Source organism: Rhinopithecus bieti, unplaced genomic scaffold, assembly GCF_001698545.2.
Source record: "Rhinopithecus bieti isolate Rb0 unplaced genomic scaffold, ASM169854v2 scaffold_32008, whole genome shotgun sequence".
Classification (NCBI taxonomy): Eukaryota; Metazoa; Chordata; class Mammalia; order Primates; family Cercopithecidae; genus Rhinopithecus; species Rhinopithecus bieti.
Window position 1 is genome coordinate 4,048,712 of NW_016814433.1, and position 24,247 is coordinate 4,072,958.

Consider the following 24,247-nt stretch of genomic DNA (forward strand, 5'->3'; position numbering starts at 1 on the left):
AAAAAAAAAAAAAAAAAAAAAAAAGTGAAAACTAACTCTCATCATATGTATCCATTTCCACCGCAGGCTGATAGATCTTTTCCCTTTTGTTTTTTCTTAATCCTTTTCTAATCTATGTACTCCTTTCCCTACGTTCGCTAAAAGACTGTAATTGCATGCATGTGTGTGCACACGTACACACATACATTGGAAACAAATTCATATACATACACACACATACAGATATATTCATTGGGAAAAGATGGAAAGAAGTACCCCAACATGTTTTCAGGAATCACTCCTGGATGATTTTTATTTACTTTTTTACTTCTCTTGTATTTTCAAACTTTCCTAAAAGGAACATACATTACTTATCTATTTAAAAAATCAATTTTAAAAATAATTATGTTTGGCTTGTAATCCCAGCACTTTGGGAGGCCGAGGCGGGATCACGAGGTCAGGAGATCGAGATCATCCTGGCTAGCTTGGTGAAACCCTGTCTCTACTAAAAATACAAAAAACTAGCTGGGAGTGGTGGCACGTGTCTGTAGTCCCAGCAACTCAGGAGGCTGAGGTAGGAGAATTGCTTGAACCTGGGAGGTGGAGGCTGCAGTGAGCCAAGATGGCGCCACCGCACTCCAGCCTGGGTGGAGTGAAGACTCCATCTCAAAAATAATAAATAAATAAATAAACAAACATAATTATGTTTGAATCCCAGGTAGAACTGTCTGAATGAGTAAACTGTAAGCTTTCAGCTTTCTATGTTTATCTGAAAGCTCACTTCAGGGCCCTGAAAACATGGCATGTTTCTTTGCAGCACCCATAGCAGTTCCTAGCACGCTGCCTTTTTAGAAAGTAGGCACTCAATCTTCCTACCAATAATCAAGGTAATTAAGGGTTGTCCTTCTCCAGTACGTCACTATATGTTTGCTATATAAGAAAACTATGTAGGGGATAAGGAAAAAGATTTCCTTATTATATCACTGTTTGAATTCATATGAAGATAAGCTTTGATATGTAAGCAAAATAAGTAAAAGTTAGCAATACCTCTGTCTGAATTCCTGGAAAACTATTCGGTTGGGGAAGCCCTGGCGACAGATGCGGATCCCTTCCAGGACACCGTTACAGCGCAGCTGATCTAGGACTAGGTGTGGATCCAATTTTCCAGCCTAATCAAGCAAACAATAGTTTCGTAGTTTAATCTTTAGCACCTGACCTAGATCAGTTTAAAATACTCGCATATGTTTTGCTCAGCGCATACCCTCTTCTCGTGATTGGGAATGATGCAGCGAACGAAGTTAGGGTTGGTGTTTCGGAGGGTTGCCATCAGCTTGGTGAGAGATTCTTTGTAGAGCTGCCCGACGGTACGAAACATGCCCTTCTTGGTTTTATATGCGGAGCCAAAAGCTGTCTCAGTCATACCAGTGACTTGATCCAGACCCACGATACGGTCCACTGGGGAGGAGAAAGGAGAAAACAAATATAAGCCAAACCTCACTCGTTAGCAGGGAAAGAAAAGACACAGTGAAAGTGCAGCAGCACAAGCTTTGTGGAACAAATGACAGGAGATGCCATATAGGTAAGGCAGTCAGCATACTTAGGCACTGCACAAGCCGGGAACTAACAGCCACCACACACTTATATGGCAGGAGACTGTAGTGCTTCGACAGCTCCTCACTAACATACACCAGCAGATGCCTTCCGCTGTGCTAGCTTCAGGAATTCACTATCTTGGATAACATTCTGCCTGTTACATTTACAATTATTTGGTAAATGAAAACTCATTGGCTGGCATTATTGATACATACAGACTGATACTGTGAAAGGCCTCCAAATAGGAAATGGCTCATAAAAATATATATAAGAATATTTGATTGTAAAAATCTACTTAATAAATAACCTCAGGGACTAGGGACCAGAATTATCTCTTATTAGTCATTAGATTTTCAGCAAGAAAAGTCACTCAAGTTTGAGGAACAAATGCAGGAAGATTAGATTACAGGAGTTCAGATTTTTAGCAATGTGTAAGCTTCAGCTCTCTTCTCAAAACATGAGTAACACTTATTAAAGGGCAAGAACACAAAATAGGAAGGACCCTTCTGAAAAGAATAAATGCCTAAGCTTCCTCGGTGTTCAGTGGCTAAACTTGTCAGACATTCCCTTGTTAGAGCAACTGATATTTTTACATTATCCACAAAGACCTAGTGCTTCTAATGATGAAATCATAAACAATGCACCAGCCACAAGCAAAACATTTGGTGCATAATGTACATAACCTCTTACCGAAAAAAAAATTAAGTGAATGAAACACATTACTCAAATACTTTAAAATCAATCAGAATTATCAATGGAACTGCCCTTTTTAATGCCCTCTTCAACCCTAATGGACAGCTCATTTCTTTCATTTGTTTCCTATGACAGAAACATGGGGACCTGATGCTGTGTGAAGAGCTTTATGTGCAAGATCTCATTCAATTATCAATTCCCAATGAGGTTTTTAACAGGAGAGAATCATGACCCCGGGAGGTAAAAGTGAACTGCTCAAGTTACGCAGGTCTTCAGTAGAAGCTGGGAGAAGGGCGGGTAAAAGCTGTTTAATTTCTAGGCCCATGCAGGCATGCTATACTACAACTGCTTCCAAGCAAAGCTACCAGATCAAGGGTGTGGGTCAGAGCTACCTCTTTTGCTTGTGCATTGAAGACTGTCTACTTCAGAGACCGCTGTTCTCTCCTGTGCCTTCAACCTCTCCTCCTTCACTTGCCCCAGCAGAAAGCAGCACCAAACCCATTTCTGCAGGCCCCATAAAATACTGATCTTCCCTTCACTCTGTATCTGCCCACTTCTCTTGTCAGAGCCAAGCTTCTTTCTTGAGCAATTCACACCCTTGCTACACCATATCCTCTCCTACTAACTTCCCAGTGTGTAGCCAACTGGCTTATGGCCCGTCCTCTTCCTCTCCTGCCCAACACTACTCAGGCAGTGACTGGTCAATTGCTGAATGAATAGACACCACCCAGTGCTTGTTTTTCTTGACCCTGGTACGTTTACCTGGTGATGTCACAGCAGCGTTCTAAAAACTCTCCACTCCTGGCTTTTTTCAGAGCCCCACCTTCTCCTGTACCCCAGTTCCCTCTTGCTACGTCAGTCCCATGTTTCTTGATGATTTCTCTTCTGCTTTTCCTGTACCTCATGGCACTCACCTGGGATCCCAAATCAATTCATCTGCAACCCTTCTAGAATAAGGCACAATACAAGTGCTGACGTTGGCCCTCTGCTTTTCTCAAGCCGGATTCCCAACCCAGGTGATCTCAGCTATGACTCTAACTAGATACACCTGACCACCCAGAGCCAGCTGCTAAACACTTGTATTCTACTCTCCACTCAGATGTCACAAAGGTGCCTCTGCCTTCTACAAATACTTGTTCAATCCTAGCATGTCTGCTTTGACTCAATGTGGCATTCCTGCTCCCAGCATCACGCCTGGCACTAACATGCTTGATATATACATGTCAGTGGATAAATTATGTCAACATTAAATATGTTTGTAATTAAAAAGGGTGAGAAATGCATTCAAAGAAAATAACAGGATGCTATAGGAGAAATGAGTGGTTAGAGCTCTCTCTGGGGAAATGCCATATAATACCCCCAAATTAAGAATGGGCCTGTGGGAAGATGACCATTCCAGTTGGTGCAATCAGCATACGTGAAAGACCAGGGGCAGGAAGAAGCGAAGGAAGGCCAGCCCGGAGAAGGAGGCACCGGTATGAGGAGGAGCTTACAACACTTGCACTGGCTGCTGCCTGCAGAATGGCATGGGGAAGGGGGAGGGGAGAAGTGGAAGTGGGGAGACCAGACAGGTGACCCTTCCAGGAGTCCAGGGTCTAGGCGACGAGGGCAGCTGGAGCTAGTGAGATTATGAAGATGGATTGAGAAGGAAGATTCAAGAGGTATTTTAGCGGGAAAACTGACTTGCTGTTGCAATGAATTCAATATGCAAAGTGAGGTGGAGGGGCATTTCAAGAATAATTGCTAGGATTGTGGCTTGAGCAACTGAATGGCTGGTAGGGAAGACAAGGAGGGAAGTGGGTTTTGTGGATGGGAAGACAAGACCCAAACTCTAAGTAAGTCTGGGATGCCTGGGGACTTTGAAGTGTAAGAGAGATGTCAAATGACAAGAGGAATATTCCAGTCTGCTGCTAGGAAGAGAGGTCTGAACTAGAGAGGTAAATTTGGGAGTTGTCAACTGTTATCTAGGGGAGACCAGAAAGAGATGAGGGCCTAAGACCATCCCCAAGGAGCTCAGCAGAGGAGGAGGAGTTAAAGAGGAACGAAGGCCAGGCACAGTGACTCACACCTGTAATCCCAGTATTTTAGGAGGCCGAGGCGGGAGGATCACCTGAGGTCAGGAGTTGGAGACCAGCCTGGCCGACATGGTGAAACCTTGTCTCTACTAAAAGTGTAACAAATACAAAAATTAGCTGGGTGTGGTGGTACACACCTGTAGTTCCAGCTACTCGGAAGGCTGAGGCAGGAGAATTGCTGAGGCTGAGGGAGAAAATTGCCTGAACTCAGGAAGTAGAGGTCGCAGTGAGCTGAGATCGTGCTACTGCACTCCAGCCTGGGCAACAGAGCGAGACTCTGTCTCAAAACAAAACAAAACAAAAAAAATGAAGGATATGGAGAGGGGACAAGGCCCATGTCTTAAACCCAAGCATGGACCCACCCTCTGTCCTGTTCTTCCTCCTGGGTTTCCTATCCCATGGAACCACTGACCAAAAGTGGTCAAGCCAAAGGTTAAGATGTCATTGATCCACCCTCCTCTCCCCTGCCCTTGCTGGGCTCCTGCTTCTGACCTGGATCCTGTACTTCTCCCCCATTTCATCCTCTACCCGCAGTGCTACATGGTTCCTTCATTTACACCTTCTGTCCCTGTGTAATGTAGCAGCCATTTCTAAAAGACAAAACTATGCAATTAACATCCTTGAGTTTCTCCCACGGCCTGTCGGATATTGTCCAAATAACTTAGCTCAGTAGGACAGCACAGTGATGGCCTCCACTCAGAGTCAGACACACCACACTCATGAGCTGGGTGATTCTGGGGCAAGTGACCCAACTTCTCAATTTCCTCCTCTTGAAAGGGAGCTAAGGAGACCACGCTTCAGAGCTGTGAGCCTGAAAAACATTCAAGTGCTCAGTGAAGGCACCTCTCTTGTCCCTTTCACTCATGCCCCTAACGGCCAACAGTACAAACTAGTTGCATTTGCCCAAAGACACAATGACTTCACATTCCATCCTTTTCTCTCTGCCTGGAATGCCCAGCCTGCTCCAGTCATCTTGGCAAACCCTTAAATACTTTTAAATCTCCATTCCTTTACCAGCTACCTCAGGGAAACCTTCTTACGCTCGGTTTTCACCCTGCCTCCAAAGCTAAATAGGCCACTCCCTTCTCTAGGCTTCAAATCCCTGGGACAGAACCTCCACACTGTTCTGTGCATCTTCTCACTGGACTGAGTTTCCCCAGGGAACATTTTTCCAGCATCTCACATACTCAGGGCCCCGAAAGCTGTGCCCATGGTGTCTCTGGCCTCCCAACCATCAGCGGAGACAATCTCCCACCCCCAAATGTTGGCCGGTGCCTGGTGCCGGGCACACAGTAGGCATTTAATAAGCATCTGCTAAGTGAACTTGCACGAAGTTTACCAGAAGAACAAATCACCACCACAACGAGAGAGGAAGAGCACCATGTTGCTCTAGAAGGATTCAGTTACACTGGTTGTGCAGGACTTTAGCCTGCACAGGCAGTTCTTAAACACAATCTGCTGTCAGTGTTGTGTGTGTGTGTTTTTAAAAATATAGTAACCGATAAATAGTCGTAATAATCCTGATTTTCAAATTTAATTTTAATAAGGACAATCCAAAGCTAAATATTCAGATTTTTAAAAAATAATGCTTTAGACTTTCAGTTCTTGTTTTTTGAGATGGAGTCTTGCTCTGTCACCCAGGCTGGAGTGCAGTGGCACGATCTTGGCTCACAGTAACCTCCGCCTCCCGGGTTCAAGCGATTCTCCTGCCTCAGCCTTCTGAGTAGCTGGGACTACAGGCGCCCGCCACCACGCCCAGCTAATTTTTGTATTTTTAGCAGAGACAGGGTTTTACCATATTGGGCAGGCTGGTCTCAAACTCTTGACCTTGTGATCTGCCCGCCTCAGCCTCCCAAAGTGCTGGAATTATAGGCGTGAGCCACTGTACCTGGCTATTTTTAATTCAACATTTTAAACTCTGGGTTAGATTCTACCAACAAAATTATCTTGTGAGTAAAAGAGAAACACTTTGGGAAATTCATTAAATGATTTGAGCCACACTAATAATGTATGATTTCACTCAACAATCAAGACCCGAAAACCTCTATTTTAAGAGTATTTTCTTGTTGATCAAAGAAGAAATCAGAGAAAGGCAGAAAGTGCGAAGAGAAGACTCCAGCAGCTCCTTGAAATGAGCAGTGCGCCTCACTGGAAGACCTAATATTGCTTCTAAATTTCAAAGTGCCTTTCCTCCAGCCACAGTTTCAGGGTAAAGACTGCCTTTGTTTATTCTTGCACTATAAATTCTTCTATCTGAGCTGTCAGGAGAGCCTGGTTAGGACTGCTGGTGGGCATTTAAATTCATTACTTGGTTCTAGAAGCTTGAAAAGTATTTTATACTGACACCTAATTTACTAATCTATAAGAATTTATTTAAACAGTCAGAAATTAGATGAGTTCCAGACTGAAATCTGTGAGGATATATTTGCAGTTTAAGAGAGAAAATGCAATGTGTCATCTATCTCATCATGAAACTGCCATCAACAGTTTCATAGAAGGAATGGCATCGGCTGGTGCCAGAATCCTTAACTGGCCCTTCTAGGGGATAATCTAGGAGACGGGTCCATAAGATTTTTATGTTTTTCAAATCTGTGCATGGACCACAGTACTAGTGTTACTAAATTTACTTTCAAGTATTGAAGCTAGATCTTCAGAAATTCATTCTAGTTAATATAGCTGGAAACCAAAACAGCGAGAAGAAACCTATTTAATGTTAATTTCAACAGCCAGATGCTGATGACTGAGAACAGCATCACACACTCCTTATGAAAGGTGTTCAGTGGCCGGCACTGTGCGAGGCATGGAGCAGGTTCTCAATGCTCATTTAAATAAGGTAAGACAATTCCATCCTCATACAGATGAAAACTGTCACTGTTACAAACAATTTGGAAACAAATATATTTAACTATTATGAATTCGCAGAAACAATCTTAACATCAGTCTGTCTCATATCCCTGTTACATGGTAGTGTAATAACAAGTTTGCAGTGGTTACATAACTAGTTGCTAGAACTGATCTGCTAATTACTCTAGCATCTGAAAATTTTTAGAAAAACCCTAGGAAGTTGAAAGGTTGAGAAGAAGCACGTGATTTAAGGAGAAAACAATCTTCTTTATCTCAAGCACTAGTCTCAAGCCAAACTTGAATGTCTCCCTTATCTCCATCTACCTTCCTATCCCTTTCAGCCATCTAAGACGTTGGGCAGACAGGAAGCCCCTCTTTGCCCGCAGCTTCACTATGCTCTGTGCTTGCTTTCTCCCCTTGTCAGGTCCCATGTCCCCAACTCACGCTGAGACTGGGCAGCCCGGCACCGCTGCCTATCAGCTGCACCTTGGGACACTATGAACAATACTAGACTTAAGGAAAGCCAAGGAAATAAACATTTATCGGGTTTCTCTGTTGTTCTGTAATTACAGCAGCAGCTGCTGCAGATGCAGCCAAGGCAACGGCAACTCTACCACACCATACATTCAGGCACTCCCCGTGTGCCACGCATTCAGGTTCACGTTGCCTCAGTTGATAAAATAACCCTGAGAACTAAATGTCGCTGTCCGCACTTGCCCTCAGGAACTCAAGCTGCAGTACCCAAGCGCTGCTTCTCTTCAGTGAGTTTGCAACTATTGCTAACGCTTGAGATCAAAAAATAGGAAGGAGCAGAATATACTGCAACAATAACACAAACTTTCATCCACTGAAAGCGAGAACAATTTAAACACATAAACTATGTCAGACCTAAACCACAGATTCTAAAATGGGACTTAAGATGGAGGTTATGATCGATGGATGTAATCTATAAGGAGATTAAATGGGTACCATCTTATCAGTCATGATACTTGGCTCTACACGGACTTCTCAGATTTTCCCTGAGTTTTGCTGTGGTGGTACACTCTTCCAGACCTGTCAGCTGCAATCTAGCACACATGGCGGTTCAAAGAGCCTAACTAGTGCTGTTCTATGAAGGAAATTGAAGGTGCAGGTATAAACTAGCGTTAGTGAAAATGATACATAATTGTCCCTCCAACATGATTTAGATCAGGTCTAAAGCCTTCGATAGTCCCAATTACCCTATTACCCATTACCCCTTTAGTCCAAAAGCCCTGCCTGTAGCTTTCAGGTTACAACCCCTTTTTGCTGGTTCATTCTGCTTGCATCTTCACTACTGGTTTATCTCTGAAGCCCAGACTTTCAAAATATACTTGTAAGAAAAGAGTCCTCGACTTTATAGCAGAAACTTGTATGACCTCCGTATTTGCCTCTAGGAATCCTGTTCTCCCCTGTTCCTTGCTCTTTTGCACTTGTCCTGTAATTCTTCTAGAAATCTCTTTTTATTCCAGTCCCAGAAGCCTGCAGGCTCTTCATAATGCTATTTCCCCATCATTACACATGTACTTAAGCACATGGGTCCTATTAGCTTTGTGTCACCTGCTTTAGAGAGATGCTTACCACATGTCAGCACATCACAGGCAATCACAATCTGGATCCCTAGAAACTCCTCCATCCATTGTCTTCCAAGAAATCACTGGAAATATTAAAGTCCTCCATTTTCATTTTAAAATCCCTTAGCCCTCTCTGGGGTGGTGGTCTTGAATCAATAAACACATTAAAGAGAAAACGATTTTGCTGTAAAATATTACACTCAATTTCAAAGAACATATTTGGCCTTGGTAGATGGATGGGCTTCTGAGGAGAAGTAGAGATTGAGACCGTTGGTACTTGGTTCAGCTGAGTAATTGAACCCAAGGACACCTCACAGAGACAGACAGAACCGGGAACATTTTCAGTGCCAAGGTGAGGGTGCACTGAGGGGAATGGGCCTCCCTGCTGCTCATTCATTAGCATGAAGTCATCTAAGAGCGGCTCTGTACTGGATGCTGCTGGTACAGCGAAATGCCTGGTGTATATACCCCAAAGATCATGGTCCCACAGGAAAGAGTGTCCGTGCTTTTGGTGGTCACGGTGGGAACGGTGGGCGAAGCTGCTGGGGCTGAAAATTGGGTGTGGGGTCACCACCCCCTACCCATCCATCAGCTCTCGCTCAGCGACTTAGTGATGCTTTGCCTCCTCTGTGCCAGGTGCTGAAGAGATGACAGTGAGCAAAGTCAAGCACTGGCCCTGCCTTCAAAGAGCTCACAACCTGGAATTCTCTTATGAGGTTAGAAATCCAAAGGGAATTCATCTAAAGAGGGCACTCACTTTAGGAGAAAGTCCAAAAGATCAAACACTAACCTTTAATAAAGCACAAGTCCCAGGTTATAGTTGAAAACCACCTCCAAGCTCCCCCCGTCCATTTCAACACTGTCAGCATTCCCCAATGCCAAAGAGGACTGAATTTAGAGATCTCTTCCTTTGGAGTTCTGTAGGGTTTTCATTCCTGCTTATGCTGTCTCTAGCATAATCTTTTATCTCCTGCCACTCCATACTTGCAATCTACTTCTTTCATAGTATGTGAACGAGAGTTGATGGCAGGAATTTTGAGTTGGATTAAAATAGGCATGGTCCTTTAACATTTTAAAAATAACTTTTGAGATGGATTTGGATCTCAGCATTATCATGTTACAAAAATCATAAAGGAAATTTCATAAGATAAATTTATCTTTGAGTTTTGCTACTTGCCAATTTCACTAAACATTTGGAAGGCTGGCTGGGCTTCATTTCATATTGGGCTTTTGGAGACTCTGTAGCTGTAGTTAGGCTGTATTTTAACACAGGGCTAAGGATTCAGATCACAAAGCCCAAACATGTGGAGCTCAATTTAAGGTTCAATGTATAATCCTGACAACATTCCACTCTGTTTTCGTCTCAACTTGCACATTATCAGGCCTTGTAGAGCGTTTCAGGGCCTCTGGTTGAAAAGAAAAGGGCAAGTAGCCAGATATGCACACACATTCCAAACAAAAGGTATAGTGATGAGACCAACACACCTGAGGTAAATATGTAATTACTTGTCTGCAAAATGTGTCTTAAATAAAAGGAAACACTCCTCCTTGGAAATTCCTTAGAGTTGAAAATTTAAAGGTGACTCAAAAGCAAAGGAGATGTCATTTAGCAGATCGGTTCTTAACAATTTCCTTAGAGGACTGTGTATCACAATGGCACTATTGGAAAAGGTAGTGGCATACCTTTTAATATGCGGTGCTATAAGTGCTATGCATAAAATAAGAAGCAATGTGTAGGCAGTAGCAATTAAATTGCTTATGCACTCAAACATTTGCCTTGAAGTATAATAAAACTGAGCATGAAATGAAAGGTTCATGCAGGCCTATGAGCAAAACCAAAACAGAAACCCGAAAGCCCACAGCCCCCCAGCCTACCCCCTGCCCTCCCCGGCCACCCTGCCAGGCCCCCCACACATTTTTCCTGTGGGCTTAAAACCCTTCTGTTTTGGGAGACCTACAGGCTTTATACATTCACCTGGTGGCTCATGAAGACCAGAAACACTGTCATAGAAAGAAGCTCTCTGAATATTCTGAATCTCTAAAGCAGAGAAACAGCAAAAACAGGACAGAAGAGCAAATACACAAACACTTCAGTTAGTGTGAAAGACATTCGACAGCACAAGTCAACTTTGAAATTGGGCTACAAAAGGAGCTAGTCCAAGGCAGATCCCATGCAAACATGACTGTTTAGAGCATTTGCACATTTGGACAAAGTTCTTTATAAAATAGATTAAGGNCACCCTGCCAGGCCCCCCACACATTTTCCTGTGGGCTTAAAACCCTTCTGTTTTGGGAGACCTACAGGCTTTATACATTCACCTGGTGGCTCATGAAGACCAGAAACACTGTCATAGAAAGAAGCTCTCTGAATATTCTGAATCTCTAAAGCAGAGAAACAGCAAAACAGGACAGAAGAGCAAATACACAAACACTTCAGTTAGTGTGAAAGACATTCGACAGCACAAGTCAACTTTGAAATTGGGCTACAAAAGGAGCTAGTCCAAGGCAGATCCCATGCAAACATGACTGTTTAGAGCATTTGCACATTTGGACAAAGTTCTTTATAAAATAGATTAAGGCTCAATCAAAAGAGCACATTCCCAGCTCCTGGTGTGAGCATTACATGATATCAATGTCAAATGATTACCCCATGTAAATGCAAGATGAATTTTAGGAGGAATAGGCACTATTTGAGTCGTCTATCAGAAAAATCTCTTTATAGTGAGTAGCTTAGGACATGACGGCAGTGAAGTCACAGCACTATGGCGAATGTACGTATTAGTGGCTTTTACTGTCACGAATTATGCTGCTGTGTAATTTTACTTCCAGTACAGATTCTCAGAAATATAATTTCCGAAAAATAATTTGAATACAAATTACTATACAATAGATATACCATTAAGGAAAACAAAATTCAAGTTCTGTTGTAGCAAAATGTTAAAATAATTTTGAATCATAAGCAAGATTATACTTATTGATCATACTGTTTTGAAAATATCCTAGGAGGTACATTGACATGAAAATGCAATCTTGAGGGTTTTCTTTTCCCTCAATATAAACCTTAAGTGCCAAGAAGTCCTTTGCAGCTGGTAAAGAGATCCCAAACAACATCTTTTAGCAAAAAGGAGGGCATTATAAATCTCTAGGGCAGGGCTGCCACCAATAAATCTTATTTCTCTTGGTTTGGCCTTGAGAAAACTCTAAAACTCTAACACAAACTCTATTTTTTTTTTCTTTCTTTTTTTTTCAGTGGAGACAGGGTCTTGCTGTGTTACCCAGGCTAGTCTTGAACTCCTAGGGTCAAGCAATCATCCTGCCTCAGCCCCCCAAACTGCTGGGATTACAGGCGTGAGCCACCATGCCCAGCCATAAACTGTATTTTAACACAAAATGTTTCATACTCTAGGTGTTGTACCTTCACAGGCAAACTATATTCATATATCATATATTCATCTATTCATGTTCAACTTGTCATTTTCTGCTTTTGCATTTCAGTGGCCCTAAAAAGAGGAAAATAATGTTTTCTAGGGTTATTTTCTAGAGAAAATTGCTCCCCTTATCCTGAGAACTCTACATCCAGAGTGAGCAGTGATAAATCCTCCACCTTAGAACCCTCTTTAAACTTCTATGCCTGCCACTATTTTATGTATGAAACAAACTGTCTTCAAAATTGGACAAACATGACACTGCTTCTCTGCCCGCTCCTCGCCCTGAAGAACAGCGCCTCCCAACAGTGAGTGGCCTCTGAGATGTTCTTTGTCACTCAGATGAAACTAACTGTCCACCTAAGCTGAAGAGCGACAGCACCTCCTGCTAAGAGCAGCATTATCTGGAGAGCAAACACGTAGGAGTATTCCAGAGCAGAGGCTAGCAGAGCCAAAGCAAACCTGGGGTAGATAAGATATCTCTTGGCTTATTTTTGCCAAGAATGGCCAAATGCACTCCCAACGGCATATCTTTAGAAAGACAAGGGCCATCAATAGGGCTGTGCAAACATGGCGTCTGTGGGTCAGAGCTGTGGACTAAGTACAGATGAACGGGGCTCATGCCAAGGGCTGAAGGAGCTCAGCAAGGCCTAGAGTTTCCTCTAAGCATTTCTGTAATCAAATCAATAACTTTCCTGTATCTCTTAAATGGAAAGACACAAAAGTGCAGGTAAGGAGTCTCCAGACAGGGTCCTACCTGTAAGACGTAGCATCTGTGATCTGTAATTTGTATGACATCCCACCCTCCCACCTCCACCCTTGCCCACCAAATCTTACATACCTACAGCTTCTGACCTATTGTGCCAAAGCCCTCTCCAGTATCTGGGGCTGGTGAGACCTGAAGCTAAAGAAGAATGGAAGGAGGAAGTAGAAAGCTGGGAGCCAAGAAAAAGACTAGCTCAGTTCTGTTACTGCATCTGTGTATATCCTGGTTTCTCAACTGGATTACTAGCTCTTGGGAGGCAGGGGACATGTCTCTCATTGCTTCCAGATCCAGCTCACAGATTATTGCCATAGGAAGTACATAATTAGGTATGTAGTATTATACGAATGGGTCAAGTGCTGAATGGGTGTTTCCAACACCATTTTTGGTTAAGGAATATAAGACAAGGACTAAAAAAGGGTTCATAGTGTCAGAATAAATATGTAATAAAGGACCTCATTTCCATGCTTATAATGTCAGTGGTCCCAATACCTGTTTTCCTTAAAATGAAGAGAAAACCAGTTTTGAGGCTGGTTTTCAAAAACCAGGGAAAAGTCCCCGTTTCCTCTGTTCCTGTTTCCCAGGCATCGTCTCCATGCCCACTGTCATCTCAGTTGTCCCATACTCAACTCCCCACTTCCAGGCTCTTTCACTCCAATCCACCCACAAACACTGCCTGTTTCACTTCTTCAAGTTCAGAATGGGTCACTACCCAAGGTCACAAACCTACTGACGCTATTTCTTCAGCACAGTCTCAAGAACAAATTCCACTAGAGATGGGACATGAGGACTCTCCAGCCTAGCCTCAATCTACCAGCCCGGCCTCATTTCCTGCTTACTCTTCTCTGCCCCAGCCCTCTCTAAAGCCAAATGGAAGACTCCTCCTGAGCTATGATTTTCAACCTCTCCACCGTGATCATTCTGTACTTCTTCTCCTGCCAACTTCATTTCTACAAATGCCACCCCAGACACTCACTCCTGGAGCTAGTTCATGTAAACCTTCTTACCCGCAGATGTTTAAGGCATAACCAGGCCATGAATGCTCATAAATTAGTGCTGAAAACACTGTGTGGCACTTAGTAGGTGCTCAGGAGATGTCAGCTTCCATTGTTTAATCAACAAATCATTTTTATTCTTTAAGGACAAGGAAAATTGCATCCTCTCGTTATGACATTTTCCCTTTAGCGCCCCAGAAAAAGGCAGTCCCTTCCTCTGTTGCACATCCCTAAAAACTCACTGTGCCATTTCCATGGCATTTATCACAGATCCACTTTGCATACTGATCTCACTCCCTCTGCTGTGTTCTAAGACCTTACAAGGGTATCCGGAGGAGAAGCTGAACATGAGGAGACTTTGTGACCTACACAGTCCCCAATGCTGTCACAGCTGAAGTGATTCCTGAAGGAATGCAAATCCTTAAGACTGCAACATTACTCCTCCCTCTTCTTCCTCACACATTTCCAACTCACCAGCGCTGGTCTTTCTAGCACTGTAGACCCTGTAACAACCTGAGCTCAGAGGTCTTTTCTGTTCTCATCTCTGTTTCTCATATCCCACTCTTAACATTGCCTATCGAGAAGGCGAAGAGGAGCTCATCACTGAGGATACTGTAAGTTCTACTGGAGCTCCCTGCTTCTCTTCCCAGTCCTCACACAGCATCCCTCGACTGAGTAGGTCACTGGAAGTGACACTGTGCATTCAGTAGTCAGTTGAAGACTTTCACCTAAAGGTACAAAGATTAAAGCCTTCTGTTTTACTTGTTGGAAAGCTCGTCTTTCCCCCAGGTCCCTCCCGTCTTTGCTATGTCTCAGACCCACAGTCTGTTCCCAGGACGCATGCGTGCAGGTGTGCATCCCACCCCTCACACTGACTTGATCTGACAGACACAGTCATTCTTAAGATGATCTTTTATAGGGTCACATTTCCCCTAGTCACTTTCTCTGTGTCCATTCTTCAATTCCTGTCTCTTTCCTTTGGCCCCAATTGCACTTAGCCCTCTTCTTCTCTGCTTCCATTTCTTTCCCTCTACCTCTGAGAAGACAGCTAGATTACAAGGCTTAAGATGCTACAGAGAAAGCAGACGTGAGCCAGGTAACCGAATAGGTCTGGCCTCAGGGTCAGGGTCTAGGCAGGGGTAGATCCAGGGCTAAGGTCCTGCATGGCCTGAAGCCAGGCAAAGAGGTGGAATAGAGCCAGGATGAAATGTTGCAGGAGAGCTGAGCTCTAGGAGAAGATACTGGTTCCCACAATGCATACAGACACAGAGACATTGTGATTTTCTGGTACTAGTAAAATCTTGTAATCTACCATAAAAATCACCAAAATTCTTCACCTGAGGTTCATATAACAAAAGAACTCTGAGGACTGATGGAAAGAAAAGCAACTGATCTAACTGCAGGCGATTTGAGTTTATCCACCAGCCACTGGGTGTCCGGGGCAGGTGGTGAGGAAGGATGTAGCTCAGGAGGCCTGACACAGGGAAAATGGAATGAGCAGGCCTTCTCAGGTTTTGTATTGCAGTGTTCCTGGATTATAAATGAATTGGGACTGCGGTGGCCTGAGGCATATGTGTACGTCTTTGTGGCTCAGGGCCTAGAATGTTTCTGTACTCCCTATAACATCTGACCAAGAAGGCAGATGTCTCTGTATTCATTTCTTAACCCAAGTATTCTTAAAACGGATAAATTCCGATATAATGGCAGCCCTGCTCTAGGGAAAGAAAGACTTTAAAGTAAGAAGTATATATATCCATATATATGTAAAAGAACCATCTATAAACCTTAATTATAAAAGATTCCAGCCAAGCATAATTACAAAGATAAGCGCTTTCTTACCGTCTTTCCAAAGCTCTGCCACAAATCTGTCTGATGACTGGTGCAAAAGGGTGGCCACGTTGTCATTCAGGGGGTCCATGTTCTTCATCAGCCACTCATCTGCCTTATAGTCCACCTATCCCGCACCAAAGCCAAAAGTGGTGAAATGGAGAACACAAAACCAAACACAAAAACAAAAACACTTTAAGCCTCAACCAAAAACTTTTATACAACAGTCCCCAAACTGGGCTGTCTGAAAGACAATATGTTTGTAATATATACTGTATTTGTTTATAAACGTTTATCAGCACCTTTGTTACACCTTCGTAAAAATGTAGCAACATTTCAAACACAGCCATTTTAATCCAGTTATTCAACATAAGAGCTCTTACCTTCCCTGCATAATGTATAATGCAAAAATCAGCTTTGTCTTTTAGTTGTCGAGGTTTCTGAAACTTGGAGTGGGAACCTTGCTCTTGAACCAGTTTTTCAACAAAGGTTTTATCTGTGGCTTTAGGGAACCAGCATTCTTCATCCAAAAGGGCCAGTACACCAGGAGGGTTCGCCTGATAATGACAGGCAACAAGAATTCACAAGTTTTGCATGCCACTTTAATACTACTGAGTTTGGCACTTCAACTTCTAAAACAATTAGTTTTATGAAGATCCATGGAAAACAAACTGCTAGGATGGAAGGGAATGTCTAAGCCATAACAAGTTTATAATTCAAACACTGACATCTCAAACTGCTAAATAAGTATTAGCATGAAAACAGAGGAGTAACTTATCTCAAACTTATAAATACTGTATGTAAATTGCAAGTAAATGAATTCCAAGCAGATGGCCCCACAAAAGTCACAAATAAAAGAAGCCAGAAAAGCAGTGGGAGTGGAGAGATGAAACTGAATGTTTATATTCAGTGACTGGAGAAATCATTATAACACCTCAACTAGCAAGAATGCTTCAGACATTTTATATCCTTATCAGTTTAAGTTTCTGTTTAAGTAATTTTTAAATTAACGGTATCACTTTATAGTTGGCAAAATATTTTAAACTATTAAGTAAAGTATATGGAAATTGATAAACTAAGTCATCAGTTGCTTTATATATTTGTTTTAACAGGCACTTGACAACCTATTTTATGTGATTCAATGATTACTTCACTGAAAAAAAGTAGCACTTTGGGAGGCCAAGGCGGGTGGATCACGAGGTCAGGAGTTCAAGACCAGCCTGGCCGATATGGTGAAACCCCATCTTTACTAAAAACACAAAAATTAGCTGGGTGTGGTGGCAGGCACCTGTAGTCAGTCCCAACTGCTCAGGAGGGTGAGGCTGGAGAATTGGTTGGACCTAGGAGGCGGAGGTTGCAGTGAGCTAAGATGGTGCCACTACATTGCAGCCTGGGCAACAGAGCAAGACTCCGTCTCAAAACAAAAAAAAGAAAAGAAAAGAAAAAGTGCTAGATGAATCTATATAGAGAGAGAGTAGATTAGTGGTGGTTGGAGGTTGAGGGAAGAGAATGTGGAGTGACCACTAATGGGTAAGAGGTTTCTTTCGGGGGTGATGAAAACGTGGCAGGATTAGGTAGTGGTAATGGTTCCACAACTTTGTGAATATACTACAAACATCACTGAATTGTAGTTTTAAAAGGGTGGATTTCACGGTTTGTGAATTATGTCTCAATTTTTCAAAAGGCCTAGAGCTCACCATTGTCTGGAGTGACTTCCTTTTTGGAGGTAAATGACACATGAAAGCTAAATAAGATACTTAAATAGTGATGGTCTATTTTCTAGGGTTATCGTTTATTACCACACTGCAAATATGGCAAGTGTGTGATATAAAACTGAACTCATATCAGTTCTAGGGCACACTCATGAAATCAGCTTTTTGAATAAGACTCTAAGATCAGTTCTCTTCAACTCACAAAGCCTTCATATTTACTGGCAAAGAGTTGGCAATACACACAAATGCTGTTTTTAAAAGTAGCTAGAGGCTATGGTTAAATATAAATGAAACAGTGTAATAATGTGGTCAGAGAAAGGGATAGGGGATCTGAATGCCTGCGGGTGGAAGCTGAGGGAATCCTTCTGCAATGGAGATCCTTACCCCAGGACTCCTCCACCTGAAAGAATTGTCAGGGCTTCAGATAAGCTAAAAGAAGACAGTAATCTGAGGCAACTGGGATTAGGTCACTTTAGAGGAGCTCAGAGTGGCAGGTAACTCAATCCACCCCAATCACACAACAAGTGTGAGAAATGAAGTTCCACGTTAATGTTAATATAACAGAAACATCCTCCTTTTACCCTCACTTTTACATTCTTAGCCACTTTTAATGAGAAGTTTCCTAAATTCTGACACAGTATCTCAAATAAAATTTGCATTTTTTCTAAATGATTTGGTGACAGCGTGATTATGAATATCATTATTGTGTCTCCTTTTTATTTTTTCCACTTCATCCTTCAATGTCAAGATCTCTATTATCATTCCTTCTCTTAACTGGGTATTTCCAAGAGCTGTAAGCTGAGAAGCCTATGTTTCTGAATATTGGTCATAGGTTTTGTGAGAGCTTTTGAACTCAGAGGTTTGCCTGGTACCAGCCTACAATCTTGCGAGGCAGGCGTTGGGATTATCTGAGATGAGGTAAGCCTGGCACGGGCCTGTCAGGTGCCACCACAGAGGACATTTTTATGGCATTTTCCGTCTAGAAGGTATTGTTTTCACTCTCCATTTTGCAAGGAACATCAATGGGATCATTATCCTATGTCATTCCACAGGCTGTCGTTAAATTCCCCGTCATCATAAACTCTCATGGGGTTTTAAAAATGTTATGTTTTTATTTATTATTATTATTATTATTTGAGACAGAGTCTCACTCTTGTCCCCCAGGCGGGAGTGCGGTCGTGCGATCTTGGCTTGCTGCAACCTCCACCTCCTGGCTTCAAGCGATCCTCCTGCTGCAGCCTCCCGAGTAGCTGGGATTACAGACACCCGCCACCACGCCTGGCTAATTGCTTTTTGTATTTTTAGTAGAGATGGAGTTTTACCATGTTGGCCACGCTGGTCTCGAACTCCTGACCTCAGGTGATCTGCCTGCCTCGGCATCCCAAAGTGCTGGGATTACAGGTGTGAGCCACTGTGCCTGGCCATGTTTTTATTTTTAATCAGATTTTATATTTCTATGAATAAGTAGAATAATCCTCAAATTGAGGTACAGAGTGAGTCAGCATTAAATCTTGAATTCCCTCCCTCCCCTTTCTGAGCAATCTCTCCTTTAAATTAGGACTATTTAGGCAGGGAATAAAGGGTCCACTCTAAAGGCTTAAGGAAGAGCCTAGAAGTACCAGTACAAAGAGTATAGGAAGGAAAGAAGGAACGAGTTAACTAGTTCTACTCATTGCCTGTCAGTGTCTGGGCATAACTGGTGACTAGGAACATCATGACTTCCCAGCTCCAATACTTTCTGAATGCCCAGCTGCTGTGGTTTCAATGTGTTCCCCAAAAGTTTACATGTTGGGAACCTGATTCCTAATGCAGCAGTGTTGAGACAGAAGGCTTTAGGAGGTAACTGGATCACGGGGGCTCTTTCCTAGCACACGGATTAATTCGTTCAGGGATCAGTGGGTTGTTGAGGAGGTAGGTTAGTTATCATGAGAGCGGGTCTGTCATAAAAAGCTAGTTTGGCCATTTCTTAGGAGCCCCCCTCGCCATGTGATGCCCTGTGCCACCTCAGGACTCTGCCGAGAGTCCCCACCAGCAAGAATACCCTCATCCAATGCAGCCCCTAGACCTGGGACTTCCCAGCCTACAGATTACAAGATATCAATTTCTTTTCTTTATAAATTACTCCGTCTTAGTTATTCAGTTATAGTAACAGAAAACAGACTAGGACACTCACCAAATAACTTCCCTAAAATACCACTTTCAGTGTGCTGTTCGCCTGCTAATTTCTGACTATAAACCTCATCCCTGGAATGCTCCCTGCACAGCATCTACACCTGTAATACCTTCCACAACACTGCCAGCCTACTTTGTGGCCTTTGCCTTTTTCTGAATTCACCCAGCATCACTTAGAGTCGTACCCAGGAACCAATGAACTCACCACTATGTTGTGTTCTGTTCTCTTGCTTCAAGATCAGGTTCTTGAGGACCAAGGCCATGGTATATACCATCTCATATCCCCATGGCACCCCCAGTCTGCATTTCTAGGCCATCACTGAGGATTTAATAAATTCTTTTCTTTTTTTTTGAGATGGGGTCTCACTCTGTCACTCAGGCTGGAATGAAGTGGTGTGACTATATCACTGTAGCCTCCAACTCAGGGCCTCAAAGGATCCTCCTGCCTCAGCCTCCTGAGTAGCTGGTACTACATGGACATGACACCATGCCTGGCTAATTTTAAAACTTTCTTGTAGAGACGTAGTCTTACTGTGTTGCCCAGGCTGGTCTCAAACTCCTGGTCTTAAGTGATCCTCTCACCTCAGCTTTCCAAAGCACTGGGATTACAGGTATGAGCCGCCACACCTGGTCCAATAAATTGCTATCTGGATCTTATTCTACTACAATATTTACACTCAAGGGCTGGAAAATAATTAAAAACGTAAACATCAAACCCCTTCTACTTCACTTATTTTTTTGGGGGAACAGGGTCTCACGTTGTCACCTAGACTGGAGTGCAGTGGTACAATCTTGGCTCACTGCAACCTCTGCCTCCTGTGTTTAAGTGATTCTCGTGTCTCAGCCTCCCGAGTAGCTGGGACTACAGGCACATGCCACCACATCCAGCTAATTTTTTGTATTTTTAGCAGAGATGAGGTTTCACCATGTTGGCCAGGCTGGTCTCGAACTCCTGACCTCAAGTGATCCGCCTGCCCCAGCCTCCCAAAGTGCTGGGATTACAGGCGGGAGCCACCGCACCTGGCCTTCTACCTCACCTATTTTTGCTTGGAGTTAGTTATTAGGGTTAAAATGTTTAATTACCCCATCATTTTCACCTTTAGAGTACAATTATTGTGTGAGAGTAAAAAATACATGAAAAAATAGTAAAGTATTTTGTCCTAGAGGATAAAGCAAAAGAAATGCAATTAAGTAACATTAAGAATTAATATTTGTAAGACTCATTTAAAGGTCACAAAACCATTAGATTTAAAACACTCTAAAACATTTTAAAAAATAAGACAGGTAATGTTCCATTTGGAAGACTTTCGGCACAATTATTCCTATAAAGATATTGACCTAGCAAATTTTATGGGTTCTCGTCCATCCTAAAATAAAACTGCAGATACATAATCATTATATTCTTAAAATGTAGGACTTCCAGTGTCATATGGACACATACAATGAGCATGTCAAAAAACATATCATATAGTCATCAACAGTATCAATGTGAAATACTCCCTTCCCTTATTTACATAAATACCCAAACAATTCTTTAGGCAACAAAGCAGTGATGAAATGTAACGAAATGTGTTCATGTGCTTGTGCATGCACAAGTTACCTGGAAGTCACTACAAGCATGCCACCTCTAAATGACCCTGTAAGGTACAAAGAAGCAACTCTCCTCACAACTATAGGTAATTTAAGATTTTTGCTATAAATGTGCCTTGAAAGGTAAAATGATTTCTTATGTATTATAAAAGCCAAATGAAAATTATCCATTGCTTTCCTTAAACTCAAATTTCTAATGTGCTGGAACTACATCTCTAATATGGGTGAACGTCTTCTAGGTTCTTCCTTTTCCCGATGTGCCACTGCTCCTCCTGACTGTGGGTGCTGTGCCATCCACGATCTCTAGCCACGAGACCTCCAACACCTTCAAACATGAAGAATACGAGTGGCAACCAGAGACTGAGCAGCAAGAACCAGAAGCCTGCTGTACCTCCTAGGAGAAAACTCTGAGTTATTCAAACATACCTACTTAACTAGTGTTAGAGCTTTCTCTACACTACAGATGTCAGTGCTTAATCATGTTTTAGTTTTTCTTATATTTTGGCAGATAGCAAAATAAAATAAATGAAGCTGATACCTTGTTGAGCAAAAGCTAAATAAGGAGTACAGAACCAGATTGTCAATACTTGCTTGAGATCACATGGAGTCGAGTTCCAAAAGTGAATGAGTTATACACTCAAAGCTTGAACGTGAATGAGTTCTATGTATTTTTACAGAACATTAAACCACCAAGAAAAGAGTTTCTGATGCTTTCTAAGATTGCCACTAAAATACATCTGACAAGACTTTCCTGAGAACAAAAACTTCACATTAAAAAAAAAAAAATCTGGCAAAATAAAAACCTCTTTGTACTTTAAAAGGCCAAACCTCAGTTATCTGCAAAATGGATTTACATGACACGTCTTATTCTCAGCTAAATAAACTATCAGGTGGAGCTCCACATCCTTTGAGAGGTACACACAAATGCCAGCACACAGGGCCATCTGCAGTCTGTGCGGGCCGGAGCCCACTATCCAGTATACCCATGCGAGCAAGGACAGGAATCAAGCTGCGAGGTGAGCTAAAGAAGGGTTTTACTGGCATGCTACTGACTTTTAAATTCTGTAGATATTTTATCAGAGTATCACCTTTCTGGAAAATTTAGATCAGAAAAGTATTTCACCACTGAATAGCTTGGGTAATTTCTGTCTCGGGTTATGCCACTTAAGGTCACTGCTTGAATGGAAAATGACAGACAACGAGCAAGACAGTGCTCTTACAGGCCTCTCTATCAGGTCGATGCACGGCTGCAGGTCCAGTCCGAAATCGATGAAGTTCCACTCGATGCCTTCGCGCTGGTATTCCTCTTGTTCCAGGATAAACATGGTGTGGTTGAACAACTGCTGCAGCTTCTCGTTGGTGTAGTTGATGCAAAGCTGTTCAAAGGAGTTCAGCTACAAATGTCAAAGAGTAATTTTCCAAACACGGGGAGGCAGAGGGAAAATGGGAATAATTAGTCAGGTAGTTATAAAACATGTTTTCATTAAAAATTACTAATTAGGTATGAAGTACATGATTGCTTCTAGCTAATGACAGTGACTAAACCAGGTGGGGTGGTCTCCCAATCCCTCTCTCACACACAGCCTTTTTGAAAAGGTAAAGAGAAAGAATATACTGTCTATGGCCGCATTACTGAACTGCTAAAATGAAAAGATAATAAACTTAATATGCTAACTGAATGCTCTGCAAGTAAAACAATTCAGTTCTTATTAGTTAATGGTTAAGGACTATAAATAAATAAATGAGACAGTAAGAAAAAGAAGAGAAACAAAGGCTTGGAAAAACCAGAGGCAAAGGGAGGTGAGCGAGGTGGTGGGCGTGCATCTAAGCTGGGGTGGAGAATGCGTCTGGTTCTGTCCCACTCCACTGTCACTCAGGCTGCAGGAAATTGTTGTTGGGAGCTCAGCGGGGCCTGGCACACGGAATGCGCTTAGTATGAGGCTCTGCATTGCTTCTCTAAGCATTCCCTTCCCTTATCAAATATTTGACCTTTGCAATATCAAAAGTGATATTGCACTGCCCTCATAAAGTGAATTTGGGCGTTTTTCATGTTATTGTCATTTCTGTTCCTTCTCTGTGAACTCTGCCCATTTTTTAAGAGAAAAATTGATTGGGTGAATGGATAGATGGGTGAATTAATAGGTATAATTTTCTTAATCCTATACACTAGAAGTGCTCAACCTCTTTCCTGCTTCTATACTGTTCACACAAGCTGCATGTGCCCATAAATAACCTCTTTCATTACAAAAAGTGATTTTCAATTAAAGAAGATTTAATCCATCTCCAAGGAGTTGATTTAGAGTCTGAAAAAGCCACTCCAATCTTTCCCATTCTCCAGGAGCTGTTAAATTCACTACTTCAGAATGAGGTCATGTAAGGAGGGCAGGGGCAGTGCTTGCCTTGCTCAACACTGTATTTCTAGCACACAGAACAGGCCTCATATTTACAGACTGCCGGATTCTGCTTATTCCTGTTCATGTAGGTGAACTTTGCTTTGCCTCAGGATGATGACATCATATTGCTCTGTTTAGCCTGGGCTATGACAAAGAATGGTGGTTTTTTTTTTTTTTAAGGAGTCTCGCTCTGTTGCCCAGGCTGGAGTACAGTGGCACAATCTTGGCTCACCGCAACCTCCGCCTCTGGGGTTCAAGCAATTCTCTGCCTCAGCCTCGGGAGTAGCTGAGATTACAGGTGTCTGCCACCATGCCCAGCTAATTTTCGCATTTTCAGTAGAGACGGGGTTTCACCATCTTGGACAGGCTGGTCTTGAACTCCTGACCTCATGATCTACCCGCCTCGGCCTCCCAAAGTGCTGGGATTACAGGCGTGAGCCACCACGCCTGGCTAAGAATGGTGTTTTAAAAAATGAATTTCTACTTGTCTTCCATATTTAAACTACCAATTATAATTTTAATTGATATTTATTTATTTATTTATTTATTTATTTTTTTTTTTGAGACGGAGTCTCGCTCTGTCGCCCAGACTGG

At 42.5% G+C, this 24,247-nt stretch overlaps 1 protein-coding gene across 1 annotated transcript in view; it reads right to left on the reverse strand.

The window, feature by feature from the left end:
* Positions 1 to 24,247, reverse strand: part of MYH10 (myosin heavy chain 10) — a 159,633-nt gene that overhangs the window by 47,827 nt on the left and 87,559 nt on the right. The window contains exons 12-17 of the mRNA XM_017850377.1: positions 22,481 to 22,654; positions 16,170 to 16,343; positions 15,799 to 15,913; positions 11,096 to 11,158; positions 1,241 to 1,434; positions 1,027 to 1,148 (exon numbers count right to left, since the gene is read on the reverse strand). Coding sequence (XP_017705866.1) covers positions 1,027 to 1,148; positions 1,241 to 1,434; positions 11,096 to 11,158; positions 15,799 to 15,913; positions 16,170 to 16,343; positions 22,481 to 22,654 — 842 coding nt within the window. The remainder of the gene's footprint in view (positions 1 to 1,026; positions 1,149 to 1,240; positions 1,435 to 11,095; positions 11,159 to 15,798; positions 15,914 to 16,169; positions 16,344 to 22,480; positions 22,655 to 24,247) is intronic.